At 55.3% G+C, this 23,172-nt stretch overlaps 1 protein-coding gene and 1 long non-coding RNA gene across 2 annotated transcripts in view; one reads left to right on the top strand and one right to left on the bottom strand.

The window, feature by feature from the left end:
* The window catches only part of CASQ1 (calsequestrin 1), a 29,062-nt gene that overhangs the window by 5,385 nt on the left and 505 nt on the right, over window positions 1-23,172 (bottom strand). The window contains exons 2-8 of the mRNA XM_074981138.1: window positions 13,801-13,885; window positions 11,801-11,901; window positions 10,972-11,083; window positions 7,224-7,297; window positions 6,653-6,783; window positions 2,604-2,649; window positions 37-91 (exon numbers count right to left, since the gene is read on the bottom strand). Of these exons, the coding sequence (XP_074837239.1) occupies window positions 37-91; window positions 2,604-2,649; window positions 6,653-6,783; window positions 7,224-7,297; window positions 10,972-11,083; window positions 11,801-11,901; window positions 13,801-13,885 (604 nt within the window). The remainder of the gene's footprint in view (window positions 1-36; window positions 92-2,603; window positions 2,650-6,652; window positions 6,784-7,223; window positions 7,298-10,971; window positions 11,084-11,800; window positions 11,902-13,800; window positions 13,886-23,172) is intronic.
* LOC142003944 (uncharacterized) lies at window positions 18,010-23,046 on the top strand. The gene is made up of 4 exons (XR_012642906.1): window positions 18,010-18,207; window positions 18,983-19,126; window positions 22,325-22,427; window positions 22,674-23,046. It is a non-coding gene; the product is annotated as an uncharacterized LOC142003944 (long non-coding RNA).

Below are 23,172 nucleotides of genomic sequence, written 5' to 3'. Positions count from 1 at the left end.
CGGGGTCTCTGCAGGGTAATCAGTGGCGGCTCTCACCAGGGTCATCCTCCTCTGCAAAGGCCACAATGTGGATTCCATCCATGTCGTCTTCCTGGGAAATACAGCAGAGAGAGTCAGTGGTCATAAGGTGCATTCATCTTCCCATGCCTGGTTTGTCGTGTGTGCGTGTGTGTGTGTGTGTGTGTGAGCGCATTGTGGGGGGTGTGAGGAGTGAGGTGCAGAGCATGTTAGGGTCAGAGGTTCAGCTGGGAGATGGGCTGGTCTTCACACTCATCCACAGCCCTGTGAAGGCAGGCACCCACACTCATTCACACCTCTCACATGCTCACCAGTGCTCCAGTGCCAACTCCAGGGCAAACTCCCATTCACCCCATGCACACTCAGCAGTGCCCCAGTGCCGACCATAGTGCAAGCTCACGCAAGTCATCCACCCCAACACAGACTTCACAGCCCATTCACACTCCAGTATCGGCACATCTGTACACACCCAGACTGCAGCTTCCAAGGACACTGCATGTCCCTATCCACACACCTACTCTAGACCACCACACTCACATCCATACACTACCATATGCTCACAACTGCTTGGGAAAATACACCTCTGTGCCCATAGATTGACATGCGCAGAAATCTACATGCACATGCCAAAATGCATGTATATTGTTATGGGAGTGTCCCTGCTTTGTTGTGGCTATATTTACAATGCATGCACACAGCTTGGCAAGCATGCCGCACACAAAGAAACAGCCATGCATCAACTGAGACTCAGATATACACACTCATTACACAAATGCAAACCACACGTACACACATCCTGCGCAAACCAGACACACAAAGAGTATGTATACACATACATACACACATGCAACACAATTGGACGTGTGCAGACAAACATACTGGATACACTCCACACACACACACACACACACACACACATATACCCCATAACATTAACCTCACCCTCCAATAGCCACACACAGCTCTGAACCAAGGAACAATGCACCTTAGAAAGTAACAAGACCAGTGGTATTATAGGGTTAGGGTTTATTTCCAGATGCTGTCACATGCAGGAAACATACAGCTTTGATTTCCTAGCTATTGGCTATATGTACTATAAAGAACACTGGCAATATAAATATAATAAATATAAATAAAATATATGCATATAAAATAAAGTGCATCGGCAATATGCATGCATATGAAAGGCAGAGGTGACAACTGATTTTTTTAAAGGGAAAAAATATCTCACCAAGTCAGCTTCACTGTTGCGAGTTAAAAAATGTCAAATATATAATGGGACATGGCTGGGCTAAGAAACAGAGGCCATTTTTACAATCTTAGTTGCTCTGATTTTTCTGAGTGTGCAGAACTGTCCTTGAAGTTAGGTTTTGAACTTCTGAAAAATCAGACCAGTTATTCAGTTTCCTATGTAAAAGTTCAGGTGCCTGATTTTAGCTTGAACATTTGGCCCCTTTATTGCTCAGAAACCAAATTCTCTCCCCTGTGCTAAATACACCCTGGCAGGTTGTTAAAACAGAGAGCATATAAAACCTCTAATTTATGCACCTCCTTCTCACTTTCTTGTCAATTTCAGGTCTGGTTTCCCCTCCAGTCATTTCACTTTCTTCTTTTCCAGCACCAGCAAAAAGCTGATGCCTTTTAGCTACTGAAGAAACAGAAAACTGCTTTGATGGAAGTAAGAAAAAAAAATCCATGAAACCATTTCTATGAACTTTAGTTTGGTAAAAACCTTAATATGACTACCTCGCAGCTCTTCTGCAAACCATCCTGTAACTTTGGGCCCAAACAGCTGGCCAATGAGGCCCAGACCCTATGGTATTTAGGCACCTAACTTCCACTGGCTATTTAACCTGACTTAGCTGTATGCTTCAAAGGGCATAAATGTGCCAAGGTCCATGGGAGATTACACGGATTTTTTTCATAAAGGTGTGGAGAGGCAGATCCTCAGCTGGCACAAATCGGTGAAGCAATGTTTTATGTCCTCAGACCCTCCCTGCTCTATGTCAGCTACGGATCGACTCACATATGTGCGTGGTGCATTTACGGATCACACATACAGACCCAGTCCTGGCTGAGTCTTTAACTCATCTGGCCTGATCCTCCACTGCTCTGATCTTAGTGTAGTTCTCTAAATCAGTGCAAAACAGGTGCAACGTGCGACTGTGCTGATCTGATTACATTTCGTACCCACTTTGGACGAGGGTACAAGATACCAGGCGTGGGCGAATCAGGCCCAAGAGTTAAGGTGTCAGTAAGGGTCGGGCCCTGTGATTTCCACGAGTGCTTTGCCCAAGTTAAGGAAAATAGGAGAAAGTAACTTGAACCTCAGGGTTTGAAAGAAATGAGAGATAGGGACATTTTCCAGGGTTCAACACAGTATAGTTTCAGGCATCCAAGCCATGCTACTGACAGCATATCATTCAGAGAGGGGGTAAAGGGGCCTGAGGGACCCTACACGGCTCATGGTGAGGGTTCAATGCCATACTTGGGTGGGTTAGACACTGGTTGGCAAGGAACTGTGCCCCTGCCTGGCCATGCCAGAGCACGAAGCTCGTGTGCTGCCAGGCACTGTCTGGACTCACCCAGGTCTCATACATGCTGTCTGCCTTGAGCTTCCTCAGCGTGGGCCTGCAAGATAGCAACAGAGGCAGCTTTGAGGGAACGTGTGAGAAAGGGAGTCCTGCAGAAAGCCAGAACCCATCAAGCTCAAGCATGCCCTGGGCAGTGGGGCAGCAACTGCTAAGTCTAAGCTTCTCCCTGGCAAAAGAATGTTCCGTAGAGTTGAATTTCTCTCGGGCAGAGCAAGGGACTGGACCTCATGGTGCCTGATTCTGCTCCTAACTTTGAAAGGGATAAGGACAGTTGGAACAGGGCATGTGGACAGCTGGATTCCTGGGCTCTGTTCCCCACGGGGGGGTTGAAAAGTGGTGTAATGGTTAGCAAAAGGGAGTAGGAGGCAGGACTATGAAGTAGTATCGCCTGCTCTAGGCGGGGGTGTGGTCTAGTGGTTAGAGCACAGAGCTAGGACTTTTAAGGTTCCATTCCAGTATCCGCTGGTGGGAGAACACAGAACACTGTGCAGTGCTAGGCTCTGGGGTTCAAAACCCAAATGATGCAGCAAGTGGTGGAGGAAGAGTGAGGGAGACAAAGGTGGGCAGAGTGATACAAAAGGGAACAAAGCAGCGCAGAATCAAACACAACCCAGTCTGGAAGTAACTAGCAAGCTATTCGATAGAATAAAGAGCAGCTGCCATAGCAACCAAAGTCCCTCATCTACCAGCATCTAGTGTGTGTTGGGGTGCGAGAGCAGGTCTCTATGCACCCGGGCAATAAAATGGAACCAAAGCCGAGTAGGAAAACCTGGCAGCTCCTGGCAGGATCCAACCCTGGGGAATCTGCTGCCTTTTGCAGAGCCATGCATGCTACTCCCGGACGCTGGGCCTCTGTGCAGGGGGTAGAGGGGACATCACTCCTGAATTGCTCCCTTCCCCTTCTCCTGCTGGCTCTGTATTGAGGTCACTGGGTGGGGGAGGGAGGGGAGCGGCTGTTTGATCCGAGGGGATTAGAGTGAAGAGAGAGATTGGAGAATGTAGCAGGAACATCCTTGCCCAGAAATGCAATTTGCTGGGGGCAGGGTGGTGCTTGTCTGTTAACCCTGTACCTCCCAGTGCACCAGGGAATATGTGGGGGCACCAGGAAGCTCAATGGGCCTTTGGAGTTGTGGGGTGACCTGCTCTGACCGGTGTGAGGCAGGTCAGGCTAGATAAGCATGAGTGGGGGTGGGGGTCCTGGCCTGACACACAGGGCATTGATTCTCAGCTCCTCAGTTCCTGTGCCTGGACAGGGGTAGAGCGTGTGTGTTAATTTGGCTCTCAGATCCCATGTCACTTAGAGAAGCCTCAGGGCTGCTCTAATTTACACTCTGCTTCCCAAGAAGCCGGGAATAGCCACAGTGCAGCCTGCTTGACTTCACCCGCTACCTTGGGAACAGGACCCTTGGGCCTGCTGCTTGCTCAGTGAGGTGGCCCATTGTGTGTGTGTATGGGGGGAGGGGGAGGTGACAGCCTAAGTGAGAATCAGGCAGGATATATCTCCACAGCAACTTCGCTGCATGCTCTAGGTAGGGTAGTGCTGGCTCCATAGTCCTGGGTGCTGCAGCAAGAGCAGCAGCCAAGCAAGCTGCCTCATTCTCTGTGCTTTTTATGTCCTGTGTCCTGAGGTTAGACTGGCAGCCGTGTATCATTTAATAGCCACATAGCATGCTGCAGAGGGAATCACTTGCCCAATGCTGAAATGCAGCCATCTCTCAGGTAGCACTCAGTTGCTGTTTAACAGCCACGCAGTTTCGGGCAAGAAATGAAGGGGAATCCTGCCCCTGCCCCTGAGCAGTGGGGAAATGTAGTGATCCATGTGGGGATTAGGGCAGCACCCCAGAATGGCATCCCCACTCCGCATAAATGTCATAGGCTATGTAGCGAGAAGTGCTTGGAGCCTTGGGGCTGAGTCTCAGCTGGGAGGGTTCTACAGAGGACATGGAGGAGAAGGATGATAGGGCTGGCTCCAGCCCAGGCGCCACCAGTGCTGGAGAGTCTGTCACGGAGGAGGCCAGAGAGGGACAAAAGAGCCAAACATCCTCTCCCACCAGGGGCTCCAGAAAATGGGCAAAGCTTTTGGAGGAGGGGAGGTGGCCTAGAAAGACAATAATTAAGGTCCAATGGCTCTGCCCTAGCACTTCCACGCCTCTGAGTGCAGAGCAGGGGCAGGACATCTCTTGGGGCAAATCCCCATCGGGAGTGGATCTGGCCCTGGCGGGTGAATGGCTGGGTGTGGCTGGGAGAACGGTGGATCACATCACTGCCTCAGTGGGAGAAGGGTCTCTTTGGGGGGGTGGGGCTCTCTATGGACTCCCCAGAAAACAAGCAGGAACCAAGCACCCTTGCAGGAGACAGACTCTGCACCAGCCCAGTGCCATGTTTCTATGGCAGCAGGAGAATTTCCTTGCTCTGCCGCCACCATAGAAACGGAACCGTTGTCAGGCTGGGCAAATATCCCAGCCTAAGTCACAGGCATCCAATAGGGAAAGGGGGGTCTGTGGGGCTGGCCTTCCTACAGCCGGGCCAGGGAGCCTGGGGAGCTGCTGCATCTCCCCTCCCCCCCCCCCCCGGATCGTTCCCTCTCCCCATCAACCCAAACTCCTCACGGCAACTGACTCTCCCTGGCAGCTGACCAATGCCCCATGCAGCTCAAAATCCCAACTGGTTACAGCTCCTCAGCGTGGCCAGCTGTAGTTCACCCCCAGGACTGACTGTACGTCCTCGTTACAACTGATGGCAGCTCCCCGAGGTGACCGACTGTAGCTGTAGGTAAAAACTGGGAGGGCTGAATAATTTGTAGGGAGGGGGCGAGAGCCACTTAAACTGCAAACCCTGAGTATGATGGAAACCATTTCAAGCTAGGGGGAACGGCAGCCCCCTCAGCACCCCTAGTTCCAGTATCTAGGGTCAAAATGAATCCACTGCTGCTCCTTCCTGTGCCTGACTGTAATTCCCCTATTGACTTGCATGCATGACCAACTGTGCCCTTCCACACCCAAGCCCGACTGCTCTGTCTCACAAGAGCACCTTGCCCCCGAGAGCCAGCCCCCATCACAGGTTCCTACCTGGCCCACCTACCCCTAGAGCGGCCTTCTGCCCTATGCCCTTCCCCTTGGGCATGTGGTCAGCAAATCCCACTAGCCCAGCCCAGCCCAGGTGGTGAAGGTGGGAAAGGAGCCCCTAGCCAATGCTTTGAGGGTTTTTTTTTTTTGCTTCCTGGTTGTAGACCAGCCCCTCCCGCCGCCCGAGATGCCTTCTCAGTGGGGTCCCAGCAGGCAGCCTGGTCCAGGGGATGAGGGGTACACCCTGTATTCTCTCTATAATTGGCTCCTCCTTGCCCACATTCACCAGCAAACTCCTCACAGCCAGCTCCACCCTTGCCGCACAGCGGTCGCCCCTGCAGACACACTGCCCCTGCCCAGATGAGCTTCCCAGAGCTGCCCAACTGGGGAGTTTTAATAGTTATGTCTTTCTGCTGCTCTGGCCATGCACACTCCCAGTCAGCTCTGTCCGTTTCCCCCTGCCCATTGGGGAACTGGGCAAAGGAGCTTCTGGCCTCTCTGCCCTTAAAGAGCCTCCTGCCCACAGGCTCTGCAGACCGAGGGCCCCACGGGTGGGGTTATGCCAATGGGAAGCAGCTTCACCATGGGCAGTAACCTCCCCCAATGTCCTTTCTGCCCCTATTTCCATGGTCCCCATCCCCACAGCAGCAGAACACCTGCCTGTCAGGAATTAACTCAATCCAGGAAGGCACGACAAGGGTGTTCGCCCCAAGTGACAAAAGGGGAAACTGAGGCACAGAAGCCATTTTCTAAAGCCTGGAGATTTCAGCGGCTCACCTTCAGACACTGTAATGAGCTCTGGTTTCCAGGCGCTTATCAGCAGCAGGGATCCCCCAAAGCACCACCCATGCCAGAAAAGACGAGCCTGGGTTCTCCCAAGATCAGCTGGGGAATGGGAATACCCACAAGCCTGGAGCCCTGGCCCTAGGTGCCCATCTGCCTTGCTGGGCTCTGACTTTGCCAGCACCCCCGTACCTCTTGTGCTCCTCGATGAACTGCACGATCTCTTCCTCACTGTTGGGCTTGTCTGGGATGGTGAGCGGCTTCTCCATGAAGGGCTCGTAATAGTCGATCTCGTTCAGCTTCAGCGTCAGCTTCTTGGCCACCTGCCACAGAGCGAGGGCCGTGGCCAGTGAGCGGAGGGGGGTGCCTGTGGCCTGGTCACTGGGACCCCTCCAGCCGTCACCTCGGCCCCGTGGGCTCCTTTCCTCACTGCAAGATAGCAGCCAGCCATTGGCAGAGCAATGGCAATGGGGCCTGATCCGGAGACTGATCTACCAAGACGCTGAGGCGGGATGGATCTGTGGGTCCTGATCCCCTTGCCTTAAAGCAGCACCCCCCAATTGTGGCTGGAGCATGGCAGCAAGCCCTGCCCCACTCCTGTAGCCAACGGGGTTATTGCAGGCCTGTTGGCTTTGGCCCACAGAGCAAGGTCACAGTAGAGAGAGAGGGAAGGATCCTCTCCCACTCTACATGAGGCCTTTTGCTTCCTGAGGGTTATACAGGTTCCCCCGCCCCAGGCCCTGCCCTGCCCACCTGCTCCTACCTTGCCGTCAAAGGTTGCAAAGAAGGGGATGTATGGGTGGAACTCTTCAGCTGCATCCACAAAGGCCTTGAAATCTGAAAGAGACAGAGCCAGCGGGTGGGTGGGTATCTCCCCGAGAGGGTCTGGAGAAGCAAACCCCCACATTCGAGTCGTCAGCTGTGGGCTGAACTCAGGACCTTTGGTACCAACAGCATGAGCTTCCAGCACCTCCTAACAAGCAGCTGTAGTAGGCTCTTATCTCCTGTCCTAGGGCAGCCATTATAAGGGGGGACAGGCTGCTCTGGCCATGTACCACCTTTCCTCTCAGGCCTAGCCTGGCATGTGTGTGTTGACTGATTGGCCAGTTCATGAATTATGAAACATACAAACATCAGCTTCCACTGCTCTCCTTTTTATGGGTCTTAGGCCGTGTCTACACGTGCCCCAAACTTCGAAATGGCCACGCAAATGGCCATTTCGAAGTTTACTAATGAAGCACTGAAATGCATATTCAGCGCTTCATTAGCATGCGGGCGGCAGCGGCGCTTCGAAATTGACGCGGCTCGTCCAGATGGGGCTCCTTTTCAAAAGGACCCCGTCTACTTCGAAGTCCCCTTATTCCTATGAGCTCATGGGAATAAGGGGACTTCGAAGTAGGCGGGGTCCTTTCGAAAAGAAGCCCCGTCTGGACGAGCCGCGCGGCGACGAGCCGCGTCAATTTCGAAGCGCCGCTGCCGCCTGCATGCTAATGAAGCGCTGAATATGCATTTCAGCGCTTCATTAGTAAACTTCGAAATAGCCATTTGCGTGGCCATTTCGAAGTTTGGGGCACGTGTAGACGTAGCCTTAAAGAGCCCCTCAGGCATGCGCCAATCAAACTGCTTCTGAATTCCATGGCACTCCGAGCTCCCACCTCTGACACTGACAACTCCCCGATGACGAAGCTGAGACCCTGACCCAGGTGGGAACTTGTCCCAGGTCATACAAATGGGGCAAATTTTGGTCCTGATAACCTCTGACCTCAATGAAATCATGTGGCAATGAGTTCCACAGGTGAACCACACACCTTGTCCGGCCATGGACCCAGTCACTCCCGAGTGTACTCCGTTTTAAATGCGCTGCCTTTTTTGCACTCACTCGATTCGGGGGGATTATCTGGCTTAGTTCTTAGCTGAGCACCAGCAGAATTAGTTAAAAGGGAGCCCAGGATGGCAGGGGCGGGGGAGGTAATCGGGCTGGGAAGAGTGAGAGGAATGGCCCGGACAGCTGGTATGGTGCGGGGATCAGAAGTGGATTTAATCCAGAGCAGGCAGGCAGATCCCCCCATCCTCCAGAATGTAATGTGTCCTATTTACCAGGCACCACCGCTCCAGGGCCTGGCCCCTCGAGCTGTGCCGGGTGAGCGGAGCTGTGACATTCTCAGGGCTGGCGGGTTAAGCTCACTGAGAGCTAGCGAGATAGCAGGCGCTAATCGGGGCTTGGCGAGAGGCTGCTGGGCGGCTCACTCACAGCCCCTCTGAATTCAAAACCGCAGCAGCGAGAATTTGCTCTTGGCCCACTTGTCATATAGGGCAAAATAGGCTCTGATGTCACTGTGCTGGGACAGCATGAGGGCGGGGCTCACCCCAAGGAGAAAACTTTCCTGTAGCACTTTGTCTCTGGGAGCTTATGGAAAAGGATGAGGTCCCTGCTCCAGGGCTGGAGCACGGAATCCATTTAACAGTGCACAGCAATGGTGCCTAGGGATCACTCATCCAGCACTTCAGTGCAGCCACCTCTGGGGTGGGACGTGGTAGCTGTTTAACAGCACACAAGAACACTGCACTGGAATAAATCCCCCAGCACTGCAATGCAGCCATCCCTGGGGTGGGACGTGGCAGCACACAGTAACACTGCACAGAGATCACTCACCCAACCTTGCAACGTAGCCACCTCTGGGGTTGGATGTGGCAGCTGTTTAACAGCGCACAACACTGCACAGGTATAAATCGCCCAGCACTGCATTGCTGCCATCTCTGGGGTGGGATGTGGCAGCTGTTTAATAGCTACACGACAGTTCAGCGCAGGAAGTGAAGCTGCAGGAGACCGGAGTAATGGAGGCGGGACAGTGGAATAACCTGAGTTGGGGTTTGGCCCAGACACAAGGAATGACAGCTCAGCTCTTACAAAACATGCTGGGAGTCTTAAATGACAAGTGGTCAGGGCCTTAGTCGGTATTTGGCTTCAGGCAGCACCTCCATCAGCTTCACGTGCTGGGGCATTGGGGTCAGCATCAGAGGAGACAGCACCTCCGACTGAGTCCCATACCCCTTTCCCAACCGCACACTGCCGCTGACACCTGCCTGGCTTACAGAGCAGAGCGCCTCCTACCATCCTCAGCACCACTTCCTGCACCTCCCCCAGTGGCTGCAGCCGATCATGGAATCCTGGGGCTGGAAGAGACCCCAGGAGGTCATCGAGTCCAGCCCCCTGCTCAAAGCAGGATCAACCCCAACTGAATCAGCCCAGCCAGGGCTTTGTCAAGCCAGGACTTAAACACCTCTAGGGATGGAGATTCCACCACCTCTCTGGGTAACACTTTCCAGTGCTGCACCTCCGCCTGGGCAAATGGTTTTTCCTATTATCCAACCTAGACCTCCCCCACCGCAACTTGAGACCATTGCTTCTTGTTCTGCCATCCCTCACCACTGAGAACAGCTGCTTGCCATCCTCTTTGCTATCCCCTTCAGGCAGTTGAAGGCTGCTATCAAATACCCCATCACTCTCCTCTTCCGTACACTAAATAAGCCTAAAACCTCAGCATCTCCTCCTAAGTCATGTGCTCCAGCCCCCTCATCACTTTTGCTGCCCTCTGATGGACTCTCTCCAATGCATCCACAGCCTTTGCATAATGGGGGCCCAGACCTGGATGCAATACTCCAGATGTGGCCTCACCAGTGCTGAATAAAGGGGAATAATCACTTCCCTAGAAGCGATGGTGAAGTAGCAATGCTCCTGCTAATGCAACCAAATATGCCAATAGCCTTCTTGGCTACAAGGACACACTGTTGACTCACGTCCAGCTTCTCATCCGCTGTAATGCCCAGGTCCTTTTCCTCAGAACTGCTGCTTGGCCAGTCGGTCCCCAGCCTGCAGCAGTGTTTGGGAGTCTTATGTCCCAAATGCAGGATTCTGCGATTGCCCTTGTGGAACCTCATCAGATTTCTCTTGGCCCAGTCTTCCAATTTGTCTAGGTCACTCTGGACCGTAGCCCTAATCTCCAGCATTTCTACCACTCTCCCTAGTTTAGTGACATCCCCGAATTTGCTGCGGGTGCAATCCATCCCCTCCTCCAGGCCATTAATGAAGATGTTGAACAAAACTAGCCCCAGGACCAGCCCTTGTGGAATACAAGCCCTGCCATGGGCAGAGAAGACATCTGATCCTGCAGATGACATGTGGGAATGCAGGGACCAGATCCTGGCCCCAGGGTTCTCTGTGGGTGCTTTAGCTGGACGCTGCTGATATCCACGGCTTGTGGCTGGGGAGCGCAGAATCTCCCAGACCTACTGTGGTTTTGTCTGCCCTGCTGTGGGGGTTTGTGTCGGGAGCCTTTATCCAGCCATTCCCACCTCCCCAGTAGCCCTGAGACAGGTGGCTCTGTCACTGCTTGGAGGAAGGAAATGCACAGCCCTCTGCAGCTGATAGCAGCTCTGCCTGGGTGGTGGGGCTGAGCCGGGGCTGGGGGCTGGTTCCAGGAAGGGTGGGACCCCACTTCCTGCCTACATACGCTCTGACTCCTCGTTCTTGAAGTAGCCGATGAGCTTGGGCTCGTCCTCAATGTTCTCAAAGGCCTGGAGCTCGCGTTCTCCCTCGATGAACTCCACCGGGTCCTCCAGCACCTGCGAGGGGCAGCGGGGGCTCAGGAATCCCACTCCCCACACCCAAGGAGCTGGTTCTACAGGAGCGGATGGGGTGGAGAGGGTGGGACATGGCACCTTCCCTGGGCTGCCCAAGGCACCGGGGCTGAGCCAAGGCCCTTGCTTGGAGTCATTTCAATGAGCCTTCACACCCAGCCTGAGAGCTTCAGAGTACTGGGGAGACCCCGGGGCTGACGTTCCAGGTAGAGGGAGAGGAGACAAGGTCTGTGCCTCTCACTTGATGTCCACCTGCTAGCTAGGCCCAAGCAGGGACACAGTGGGGCAGGCCCAGGGGGGAGTCTGAAGTCCTGGGTTCTAGCTACAGCACCGAGAGGGAGCAGCAACTAGTGGCCCGTTGCGGGAGGAGGGAATCAGGACTCCTGGGTTCTGTTCTCAGCTTGGGAAGGGGAGTGGGCTCTGGTGGTTAGAGCAGGAGGGCCAGAACACCTGAGTTCTACTCCCAGCTCCGCTGTTCACCAACCATGTGACCTTGCCTCAGTTTCCCCCACTTAAATGGAGAGGGTGATCCAGGCCCACGCTGGGGCTGGGGCTTGCCAGGCTTGTGAGGGGCCCTGAGCGTGCCGGGTGTGCCGTGCAGCAAGATGGCAAAGCGCCCAGGCAGGGCGTGTCTCTCCAAGTCCCCTGGTCTCTGGGCCAGGCGGTAAAGGGGAGGCAGGGCCAGGGGACATTGTCACTCACATCCAGGAGAAATTCCACCAGGGTGTCAGCTGCAAACTCCCCGTCGTACTCAATCACCTCATCCTCCTTGAAGACGTACACGCTGTCCTCCTCCGTCAGCCCTGCCCAGGGAAAGGGTGTGGTGAGCGGGGCCACAGAAAGGGCTGTCATTGCAGCTCCTGTTTCCTGAGCCTCTGGGGAGTCGCCCTGGGGGTGGGACACTGCAGTGTGTGTGTGCGCGTGTGTATGTGTGTGTGTTGTCGTCCCCGTTATGGGACTGATTCTGGGCCGCCTGCCCACAGACCAGAGGCTCTAGAGTGTGACTGAGGACACGGCTGTGCGGGGGCGGGGGTGTGCTGGGCTGTCCAGGCACGATGGTGCTGGGATGCTGCCCCAGGGGCTGGGGCAGTGACCCCAAGTTGGGGGCCTGGCCCAACAGGGTGGGCCAGCTGGCGTGGAAAATGCCTGGCCGCCCAGCAAGGACTGAAGGAAAATCCTTAGCACCTGCTGCAGGGCTCCAGCACCTCAGCCCAGGGCCTTGTCAGTGCTGGGGGCAGGGGTCTCTGAGAGGAGGGGGTCTGTGCTGTCAGGGCTGGGGGAGGGGAAGTCTCTGGGGGGGGGGGTCTGTGGTGTCAGGCCTGGGGGAGGGGGAGTCTCTGGGGAGGAGGGGGCCTGCGGTGTCAGGGCTGGGGGAGGGGAAGTTTCGGGGGGGGTCTGCGGTGTCAGGCCTGGGGGAGGGGGAGTCTCTGGGGAGGAGGGGGCCTGCGGTGTCAGGCCTGGGGGAGGGGGAGTCTCTGGGGAGGAGGGGGTCTGCGGTGTCAGGGCTGGCGGAACATGGGGAGATTTGTGGAGTCAGGGTGGTCTGTGCTGTGGGGGGGTCAGAGAGAAGGAACTCTGTGGGGAAATGGGGAGAAGGGGCTCTGGCGGGGAGGGAGGGGCAGAAGGGGCTCTGTGGGGAGATGGGGAGGAGGTTCTGAGGGGGCTGGAGGAGAAGGGGCTCTGGGGGGGGCAGGGTGGTGGGCATAGGGAACCTTCTGGAGTTTGTCCCCATGGCGGGTGGGGGCAGGGGAGCAATGGTCCCAGTGACCCCTAAGGGGCTGCCGTGGGCCGCCCCACCCCGTGCCTATAAGTGAGCTCCGGTGCCCTCTGGTGGCCGCTCTGCAGAGCTGCGAGCCCAGCGGGCTCAGCCCCTTTGTCTCATGGCTGGCACTGGACCCATGGGCCTCCAGGGGCCACGGCTGGGCTGAGCCTGGACCCACTGTCAGGCCTTGAGGACTCACAGCCCTCTGAGGGCCTGTGGCCTGGAGCACCCCCGAGGGCAGGGGAACACAGCCCACTTCTCACCCCTGCACCTTCCCCAGCTCCTTCCCACCACGCTAACGGCCCAGGGGATTGGTCCCCACTGGACCAAGCCCTGCCCAGCGCTGGCTGCAGCTCTCCCGTGGCTTGCGGCTGAAAAACCAGCTCAGGCAATCTGTTGCTCCGAGTTGGCGACTGGGGGATCTGCAGTCAAATGTCCCACCACTGAGCTGGACCCTCAGCAATGGGCCAAACTTCAGGGGTATTTGCCTCTTCGAAACCAGGAGCTCAGGGACACTGAAGCCTCCATGTTAGGGCTGTATGGGGGGCAGGGCTCAGAAGAGAGGGAGGGACAGCCCCTCCCTGCCTCCCTGGTTGTGCATCCAGCTGCTTCCAGCCTGGGTCTTGGGGGAGAGAGGTGTAACTTTTGTGTCCTTCATGGAAGCAGCTCCACTTGAGCAAACTTCCTTCTATTTCTTTCCAGCTGTGTGTGGAATAAATTTTGTTATGTGCACCAAGGCATGAGCAGATGTGCACCGCCAGTAGACCCACATGCAGATCTGCCCTGAGGTGAACCAGGGACCCTGGGATGGGCTGGGAGGCCACTGGGAGGGACTGAACTATGTTCTCTCCCCGCTATGCCCACAGAGATGGTAGCTGGCGTGGCTGGCTGCAGCCAGGGGAGCACCTCCTATCCCCCCAGGTTCCAGCTCTGTCCTTACCTAGCTTCTTGGCCACTGCTGCATCCTTCTCCGAATCCACCAGGCCAAACCCCACACCCTTCTCCTCCAGGACTTGGGCTGCTAACTAGGAAGAAGAGCAGAGACAGAGACCAGAGAGAGGGAGAGACTTTCAGAAAGGGGTAAGGACGGAGCGGGGCAGCCAGATTGGGCCAGACTCTGGAGCTACATCTACACTAGAGAAGTTTTGTTGACAAAACTGGTGGAGTGTCCACACTAAAAATGCGACTGTAAATCCCCAGAGCACGGCACTTTTGTTGACAGCGTTTGGCCTCTCCCCAACCAGGCAGCGGGCTTTTCTCGACAGCATCTGTGGCCAAAGAAGGCATGTGGACACTCCAGGGGGTGGGGGAGGAGGGATCCTGTGTCAAGACACAGCCCTGTCTGCTGTGCTTCTGGCTGGCCATTCTGTCAGGAGAGCAGCCGGGCTGCCCATCCACTGTCTGTCGACAGAGCAGATCACTTTTTCAATCCACTTGCTGTCTGGCTGCACTCTGCCAACAGAAGTTTCGTTGGATGATCTCTTCCCACAGTCACTTCTGTTGTGAGATTGTTGTAGCATAGACATAGCCTGGGAGTGGGGACCTGAGCTGGTCTTTTTCACCCCTGTACCCAGGCTGGGTAGGGTCAGATCTGTGCGGCTGCTGCTGAAGGTGTAGCTGCTCTCAGGTGGAATTGAACCTGGAATCTCTGGCGCTTAATGCAGGAGCCTTTACAGGTGGAGCTAAAAGCCGGCTGGCACTCAGCTAAGGCTGTAGAGTAGATGGACTCTCTCTCTCTGTATAAGTGGTCTAGGTGCCACTACGTGTAACAGTGAACCACACCTAGGTGTGTGGTTTTAAAGGCATCGTAGGAAAAGTCCAGAGGAGCCCACAACTCCCCATGAGATGCCAGCAGCTGGGAGCTTTACCACCAGAGATCAGTTAGTAGATATATTGATGCCCACCCCAGGTCAGGGCTTGGGGGGCCAGGTCAATCCCTAAGTTTTCCATCCTTCACCAAGGGAAGGTTCCCAGTGCTTAAGGCCAGGAATGAGGACCAGCAAGTCCTGGCTCCAGTGGCACCAGCCCCAGTGAGCCTGGCTGCCTGGAGGGGCAAAGGTGGGGGGGGGAAGCATTTCTGAGGCTGCAAACTGAGTCTGGCTTTGGGTGATTTACTCAGCTGCAGGTCAGACAGGGACAAGGAACTCAAGCCGCCCTCACCACAATCAGCACCAGCCACTGACTCCCATACCAACACAGACAGCCTGAACCCAGAGCTGCCAGGACCAGCACCAACAACTTAAGCCCAGCAATAGCCCCTACTTCTTGTCTATACAGCCCTTACTCCAAAATAGCTATGTCAGAACAGGCACGATTCCTCACGGAACGAGGTTTACCGAATTCAAAATAAGCCGTCCGCTATCTTGAAATCATTTCTGCACAGGGGTTTTGCTGCGCAGACGCTCACAGAGTTATTCCAGATTAGCAGCCGTTACTCCGAAATAACTTTGCTGTGTAGACGCACCCAGAAGGGAGCAACCGGGGACCCAGCCATGCAAAGGGGTGAGCGGGCTGTTGGCGTGTATGAGAGAGCTCACAACGCCCTCTAGTGACAGATTGGCTAAGTCACCACTGAAGATGTCACCCACTTTACACCCCACACCTTCCCGATCCTGGTTGACTCTCACTGTCAGAATCAACACCGCCATCTGGGCCACGCTTAGCATTTGGGAAAAGCAGAAGCGTGCAAATGTTTGGCAGCTTCTGCTACGCTCACTGACTTGCTCCTGGGTGGGAGGATAGTTGTGGGATGCAGAGACTTGTTATCCTGCCCTGAGGTTGCTTCTGTGTCAAAACAAACCTAAAGGGCCCTGGAAATGTATGTTTCATTTCACCCGCACTGAAATGCAGCCACCCTGGGGAGGAACAGCACCGCTATTTAACAGAAGCACATAACAGCCTTACCCACTGGTTGGAGATGGGAAGGGAAGGAAAATACCTAGCCAGCCAAAACAGAAGGCAATTTTCCAGAAGTGGATTGTTTTTATCCCTAAATAATTTGGCCAGGACACTAGGGCTAATGCTCTGACTCCAGGGATCAGGGCCACGGGCTGTGTTCTGAGCACTGGGGTTTCATCTCATCCCAAAACGAGGTCCTCCCTGCAGCACTAGCATGGCATGTGCACACTGGGTCAGTACTGAGTCCAAGCATGCCCAGCTGAGTCATTCACTCTTTTCCCTGGAGCCCAGCACCCATAGCACCCTGCTAGGGACCTGGGGCCAGGATAGACCCGGGGGGACAGTGCCCCCTAGTGCTGTGCTATGGAGCTGTGTCTAGGGCAGACCCAGAGGGGACAGTGCCCCCTAGCACTGTGCTAGGGGACTGAGGCCAGGATGGATCCAGAGGGGAGAACTCCCCCTCATGCTGTGCTAGGAAACTGAGGCCAGGATGGACCCAGGGGAGAGAGCATCCCCTAGCTGCACACTGGTGCATTGGGTCAATGAATAACTGGCACCCAGGGTCCCACAGGTGCCTGACAGCACGCGGCCGGATCACAGGCACTGCTCTGAGCTGCCAGGGTGGGTAACGCCTCTGTGCAGCCCTGCCCAGCCGACTCTAGTCCAGCTGTGCCAGGCCATGCTGGGCAAGAGGTGAGCAAGGTACAGGGCAGTGCTGGGGGCTGTGGAGGAAACGGGATCTGCTCAGGGAAGGAGGTTAGGGCCGGGGATTAGAGCAGGAGACTCTGAGCTGTCCCTCAGTAACACTGTCATACCCCACACACTCACCCCTCACAGCTAGGAATGCAAGACGTGCTTCCCCCACCCACCCACAACAGCCTCACTGGCACACAACCCATACATAGACATACAACACATGCCCACCCACACAAACACACATCGGCACACAATACATGCTCGCCCCTTCCCATACACAGCATGCACGCGTCACAACACACGTTACAATACTCACACACACACTCATCCTCTGCACACACAACACACACACCTTCACACAACACACGTTCACCCACATACAATCCACTCACTGCACACGTAACACTCACAGAAATCCCCAACACGCACAGAAACACTTGGGTCCACTGACACACAGGTAGACACAAGGCACGTCACGCACAACCATGGACACAAACACTGCAGTCAAAACCAGTGACGATGCCATGAACTATACTCCGTGGATTTCAGGCCTGGAGCCTTGTGCGGGAAAACAGGGCTGCAGACCATGGGGGCTGGGCCAATCTCCTTTCCACTCTGCTGCTGCTTCCTCAGCACTTTGTCCCAGGGGCAGAAGACAAGACCCCCTGGCTGGGCCGTGTCCAGAGGGAAAGGTCTGATGGCTAATTTCTGAGCCATGCCTTCGGCCGTAGCCCTGCCCTGGATGGATGCTGGTACTTAGCACAGGCTGGACCTCGGAGGTCCTGAAGGTCCCCTGAGAGAACCTGGATTGGGCAGCAGTTTGCAGCCAAGAGATTTGGAGAGAGCATAAGCAGCACCAGGTCTGCATCTCAGCTGAATCTCCCAAGCCTCACTCAGAATTGGGATCATTCAAAGAGTGACAGGAAAGCACCAAGGGGTCCGCTAGTCCTGGAGGGGGTCATGTAGCCCAGAGGTGGAGAAAGGTACCCACAAAATTACTTGACTAAAAGTGCAGCTGCTTGAGGGGGGAGGGGCGCGCGTGTACTTAAGTACAAATTTACCGGTGCAAATGACCTGAGTAAAAGTACACACACGTGCACGCACGCACTCACGCGAACTCGTCACTTCTCGACTGTACTCAAGTATCCAGAAGTGAAAGCAGCTGCACTTTTACTCAAGTAACTTTCTGGGTACTTTTTTCACTTCTGATGTAGCCAAAGCGCCACCAGGGTGGTCCAAGGAGGACAGAAGTGGAGCTGGACAGCCAGGATTCCATCCCCTTCTCTGCCCTTCTTGGGCTCCCCCTCCAGCAGCTGTCGCTGGTCCCTGGAGTACTATGTCTCCCTGTCGTGGCCCTGGGTGATGTGACACTTCTGCAGCAGGTCCCAGGCCCTAATTCCACCTTGGGCTCCCATTGCTGACTGAAGAGTGCTCCCAAGAGCAAGTGGCTCATTGGCCTGATATCGCAAGACTCACCCGCCCCTTGCTAAACCCCCAGCTATAGCTGGCACGATACCTCTGTAACACGCCTCCACAACACCAGCACAGGCAACAGCCTCTCACCGGTGCTACATCCCACCCTCCCAGAGCGAACAGCCACCGAGCTCATTACTCTTCACCCACAGGGCTTCACAGGAAACCGCCAGCTTCCAACACATGCTGCAGACCTACGGGACCTGCTAACCAACTGTGCCCTGCCATGTTAGCACCGGCAGCTCCTACAGCGAAAGAGCAGGGTATAATTAGACCTGTGGTAAGTTCAGAGATCTAAACACGGTACAGTCTCACGATTCGCGAACTTAATGTTCGTGAGTTGCCAAGTGGCCGCTTCCCTGGGGCTCTAGGCAGGAGTCCCAGCAGCCCCCGCTTCCCCCGGGGCCCAGGGCAGGGACCACCAGCAGCCTCTGTTTCCCCGGGGCCCAGGGCAGGGACCACCAGCAGCCTCTGTTTTCCCGGGGCCCAGGGCAGGGACCACCAGCAGCCGCTGCTTCCCCGGGGCCCAGGGCAGGGACCACCAGCAGCCGCTGCTTCCCCGGGGCCCAGGGCAGGGACCACCAGCAGCCGCTGCTTCCCCGGGGCCCAGGGCAGGGACCACCAGCAGCCTCTGTTTTCCCGGGGCCCAGGGCAGGGACCACCAGCAGCCGCTGCTTCCCCGGGGCCCAGGGCAGGGACCACCAGCAGCCGCTGCTTCCCCGGGGCCCAGGGCAGGGACCACCAGCAGCCGCTGCTTCCCCGGGGCCCAGGGCAGGGACCACCAGCAGCCGCTGCTTCCCCGGGGCCCAGGGCAGGGACCACCAGCAGCCGCTGCTTCCCCGGGGCCCAGGGCAGGGACCACCAGCAGCCGCTGCTTCTCCGGGGCCCAGGGCAGGGACCACCAGCAGCCGCTGCTTCCCCGGGGCCCAGGGCAGGGACCACCAGCAGCCGTTGCTTCCCCGGGGCCCAGGGCAGGGACCACCAGCAGCCGCTGCTTCCCCGGGGCCCAGGACACGCCCCCCCCGCCGCATTCCTGACAAATCAACATTCACCAGGGTTCTGAACACGGAAGCCTGGTGAGCGTTGAGACCCTCCTGTGCATCGCAGAGCGCATGCAAGATGAGGCAGAAGAGCTGCTGATGAAGGCAATCGATCGGCAGCGGTGGGATGCCAAGGCTGCGTCTCCCCACACATCCAGGGCAGTCTTGGCAGGTTTGCCACCATGGCTCTGCCCCAGGGCCCTACCCAGGACTTGGAGCAGTCCAATAAACAGGGCCATTTGGGGAGCACTAGAGTCCCCTGCAAAGGTCAGAGCCCCATGGACAGAGCAAGAGACAGTCTCTGCCCCACAGAGCTTGCAGACGGACAAAGGGAAGGAGGGGAAAAGAAGGGGTGGCTGACTGGCGGCTTGTCCAACAGTGCACAGGTTTTGCATCTTGCAGCCTTGGACCCTATTCTCTGCAGGGCAGGGAGCACTGTGGGAGGGGTTTAGTGGCATGGCTAGGCCTTGCAGTGCGGTTACCAGCCCCTTTTCCGGGCTGCTTTGTCCAGTCAGGGGTCTAGCAGTGATACGGGCAGCACAGGCTGGGAGCTGGGCAGCAAGAGAGACCCAGGGGGCCTGTGCTTGTCCAGCAGCCTCAGTGTGCTCTCACAGGCACACATCACGGGAAGGCAGCAGAACAAGCTGCCATTGGCACAGCAGGCAGAGAACGGATGGCAGAAGGGGCCAGAACCACCTTCCCCAGCGTCTGGAGCAGCTGACTGTCCATCCCCTGCCTTTGTGGGCCTTGGCTGAAGGCAGTTTCCTATGGCGAGCTGCACGGGTGGATGCAGAAACCTTAAGCTACTCTCCTCACTGAGTCGCTCCACACTGGGAGGGCCTGGGGGGGGAGGGGGAGGGAGAGCACTAGAAGAATTTTTGCAAGGGGAATATGTGTGTGTGTGTGTGTGCGTGCATGTGCGCGCACTGAGAGCCTCTGAACCAAACTGTAAACTCTGTACGTAATGGAAACCACTTTCAGCTGGAGTTGCAGCAGCATCCCCAGCTCCACTATTTCCAGCACCTGCGCCCTGGGCTACAAAGTCCACCTTGTACTCGATGACAGCTGCACCATGGCTCTCCCCTGAACAGATCTGTCTACCTATCTATCCCCAGCACTGAACCCCTAAGTGTCTCACCTCTGCAGGTCCCCAGAAATTTGCACTGTAGATGGGAAGCTGACAGCCCAGGTGTGAATCTCAATGGTATCTTACAGGTGTCTCTGGTGCTGTGTCAGGTATCCACTGGTTCCAAGTCTCCCCAGAGCAGGCAGAATCTGTTGTATCTCACTCTGGGACAGAATCCGACCACTCCGGTCTCAGAAGCCCCCAGAGTTTCCCCAACACCCACTGTTCTCTCCCATTTCAGTAGCACATTGCACTGGTCACATCTGCAGGGAACAGTGGCCCCTCTAGCCTGATGGCCCTCACTCCTGCCATACTGAACTGCATCAGTAAAGTGCCCTGTCTCCAGTGGTCCAAGCGGTCTGGTACCCTGTCTCATATCGTCCACCCTAGCAGCCTAGCAATCCACCCACAGGGCTTCTCTAAAACCACCTACAACATGGCAGGAGGACACATGACTGCCCAGAAAGGATCCCCAGTTAGGTGCCGTTTTTGTGCTTTGCTCTCATGCATCCTGTGTCGGCCATGTTGTAGGTGGTTTTAGAGAAGCCCTGTGGGTGGACTGCTAGGGTGGACGATATGAGACAGGGTATCAGACCGCTTGGACCGTTGGCCTCTTCCAGGGGGTCGAGAGACAGGACACTTTACTGATGCAGTTCAGTATGGCAGGAGTGAAGGCCATCAGGCTAGAGGGGCCACTGTTCCCTGCAGACATGACCAGTCTCCATTGCTGCAGACTCAGGACTCCGAAGGACACTATTCCAGGGTTAGCATGCTGAGGGGGTGGCACATGCCCCCTCTCTGAATGCATCCCAAGTATGGAAGCTGCAAATTTAGAGCCTTCTTCTGGGAATGGTTTGCAGATCCAGAGAAGCACCTCCAGCTGAGACACAGGTGTCCCAGCCAGTGAAACCCAACCCTGCCTAGGAGAACAACCCCTCCTGATTCAGACCACTGTCCTTCCACACACACCGTCTTCTGCTCCCAATGCCGCTATTAGCCACTAGAAAATTACTACAGTGAAGGGCTCCAAAACACGCTAGCAGGAAATTTATACTAACGCTACTAGGTGTGTAATAATGCTATAATGCTGCCATAGCAACGCTGCACTAAAACTAGTGTTATTCTAATGTCATTGTACTAATGCTGCAATAATATTGCTAGGAACCTTGTAGTAACATTGTAGTAACACTATAACAACACTGTCCCAACAGCCTAGTGACTCTGCAGCAGTGTTATGGTGAGGCTGTAGTAACAGAAATAGGGTGGTAACTATAACAGTAGTATCACTGCAGCAACGTTGCACTAACTCTAGCGTTTCTGGCCTTGTTTTCAAGTAGTTTATAAGGGTGACACACAACCTCACTGCATCAGATAGACATTTCTACTCTCCTCAGATACTCAGTTCAGATCTGGGGACTCACTTCCTTTCACAGTTCTTTCCAAACCGCTTGGCCTGTCGGCATCAATCAAGTTAAAAGGGAAATACACGTCACTGGGTACAAGTGAAACTCTGTGATCACTGGCCCCCAGAGAGCACAAGGGTTGTGCTTGAATCAAAGCTGGGGACAAATACTGACCAGAGGCTGAGTCTGCCACTGTGAGCTGGGGTCCTGGGACAGCTACTGGTGTAGTAGTGTGCGTGTGTGTTCTGGCACAGCTTTGGGTGCAATTATGTGTGTGTGTGTGTGTGTCCTGGAGCAGCTTGGGTGCAAGTCTGTGTGTGTATGTGTGTGTGTCCTGGAGCAGCTTGGGTGCAAGTCTGTGTGTGTATGTGTGTGTGTGTCCTTCCGTCTGTCCTGGGGCACCTTGGGTGCAAGTTTTTGTGTGTGTGTGTGTGTGTGTGTGTGTGTGTGTGTGTGTGTGTGTCTCCTGGGGCAACTTGGGGTGCAATTGCGTGTATGTGTTTCCCCTGGGACAGCTTGGGTGCAAGTTTGTGTATGTGTGTGTGTGTGTGTGTGTGTGTGTGTCTCTGGGGCAGCTTGGGTGCAAGTTTGTGTGTGTGTGTGTGTGTGTGTGTGTGTGTGTGTGTTTGTCTCTGGGGCAGCTTGGGTGCAAGTTTGTGTGTGTGTGTGTGTGTGTGTGTCCGTCCGTGTCCCCTGGAGCAGCTTCGGCTGAAATTTGTGCATATGTGTCCTGGGAGAGCTCAGGTGCAAGTTGTGTGTGTGTGAGAGAGAGAGCGAGATTGAGGTGCTGCCACAGCTCCTGCTTACAGGGCTTTCCATCCTCCACAGGGTTTACAGTCTGTTCAATGGCTCCAGCCCCACTACACACATTGTACCAGCCTCCTGGAGACCGGTGCCCCTCTACCATCTGGCCACAGGCAGTTCTGGGTTTGTAAGTCTCACACTGGCACAGGCATTTCAAGGGGCTTTGGACACAGTACCTCACTGATCATTACCACCCCTGGTACCTTTGTTAACTGGCAGGTGCCACTCTCCCATCCCGTGACACACACTGGATTTATGTGTGTTGCACATGCAGCATGTGTGTGTGTACATACACCCCACCTCTCATCCCCCTTATTTGAAACTAACGCCAGCTGGCCACTAACAATCCCATGTCTCTTTCTCCCAAATGCAGACAAGCCTGGAGCGTCCTGGGCCACATTCCAGCCAGGGGAACCACTACTTTCACTGGCATCCGCCAATTCCATTCCCAGCTCCAGCAGTTTCACCCCAGCCTTCCAGTTGCCATGTTCCACCCAAGAGGCAGCTGCATTTCAGAGGCAGGCAGAGCCGTCCACATAGGGAAAAACGCTTCATCTCCTACACAGCAGTGGTTCTGAACCAGGGATACGTACACCCCTGGGGATACCCAGAGCGCTTCCAGCAGGTACATTAACTTAATGTTGCTCAGCCTTTTTGATGAACAAAAATGGACTTATTTTATGTTCATCTGCTTTTTTTTTTGTTTATCCTTTTTGCACAACCATAAGGACAGTGGTAAGTTTATTTGCCTACAGTCCATTTCTTCCAGCCCACCATGTACAATTAAGTTGTTTAAACAAATGTGCTGCAATGGTAGAAAAAATGTGTGTGTGTGTGTGTATGTGTGTGTGTGAAAATTGTAGGTACTGGGG

The sequence above is a fragment of the Carettochelys insculpta genome, chromosome 30 (genome assembly GCF_033958435.1).
Source record: "Carettochelys insculpta isolate YL-2023 chromosome 30, ASM3395843v1, whole genome shotgun sequence".
Taxonomy (NCBI): domain Eukaryota; kingdom Metazoa; phylum Chordata; order Testudines; family Carettochelyidae; genus Carettochelys; species Carettochelys insculpta.
Note: the sequence above shows the minus strand (reverse complement) of the source record. Positions and strands in the feature narration are given on the sequence as shown.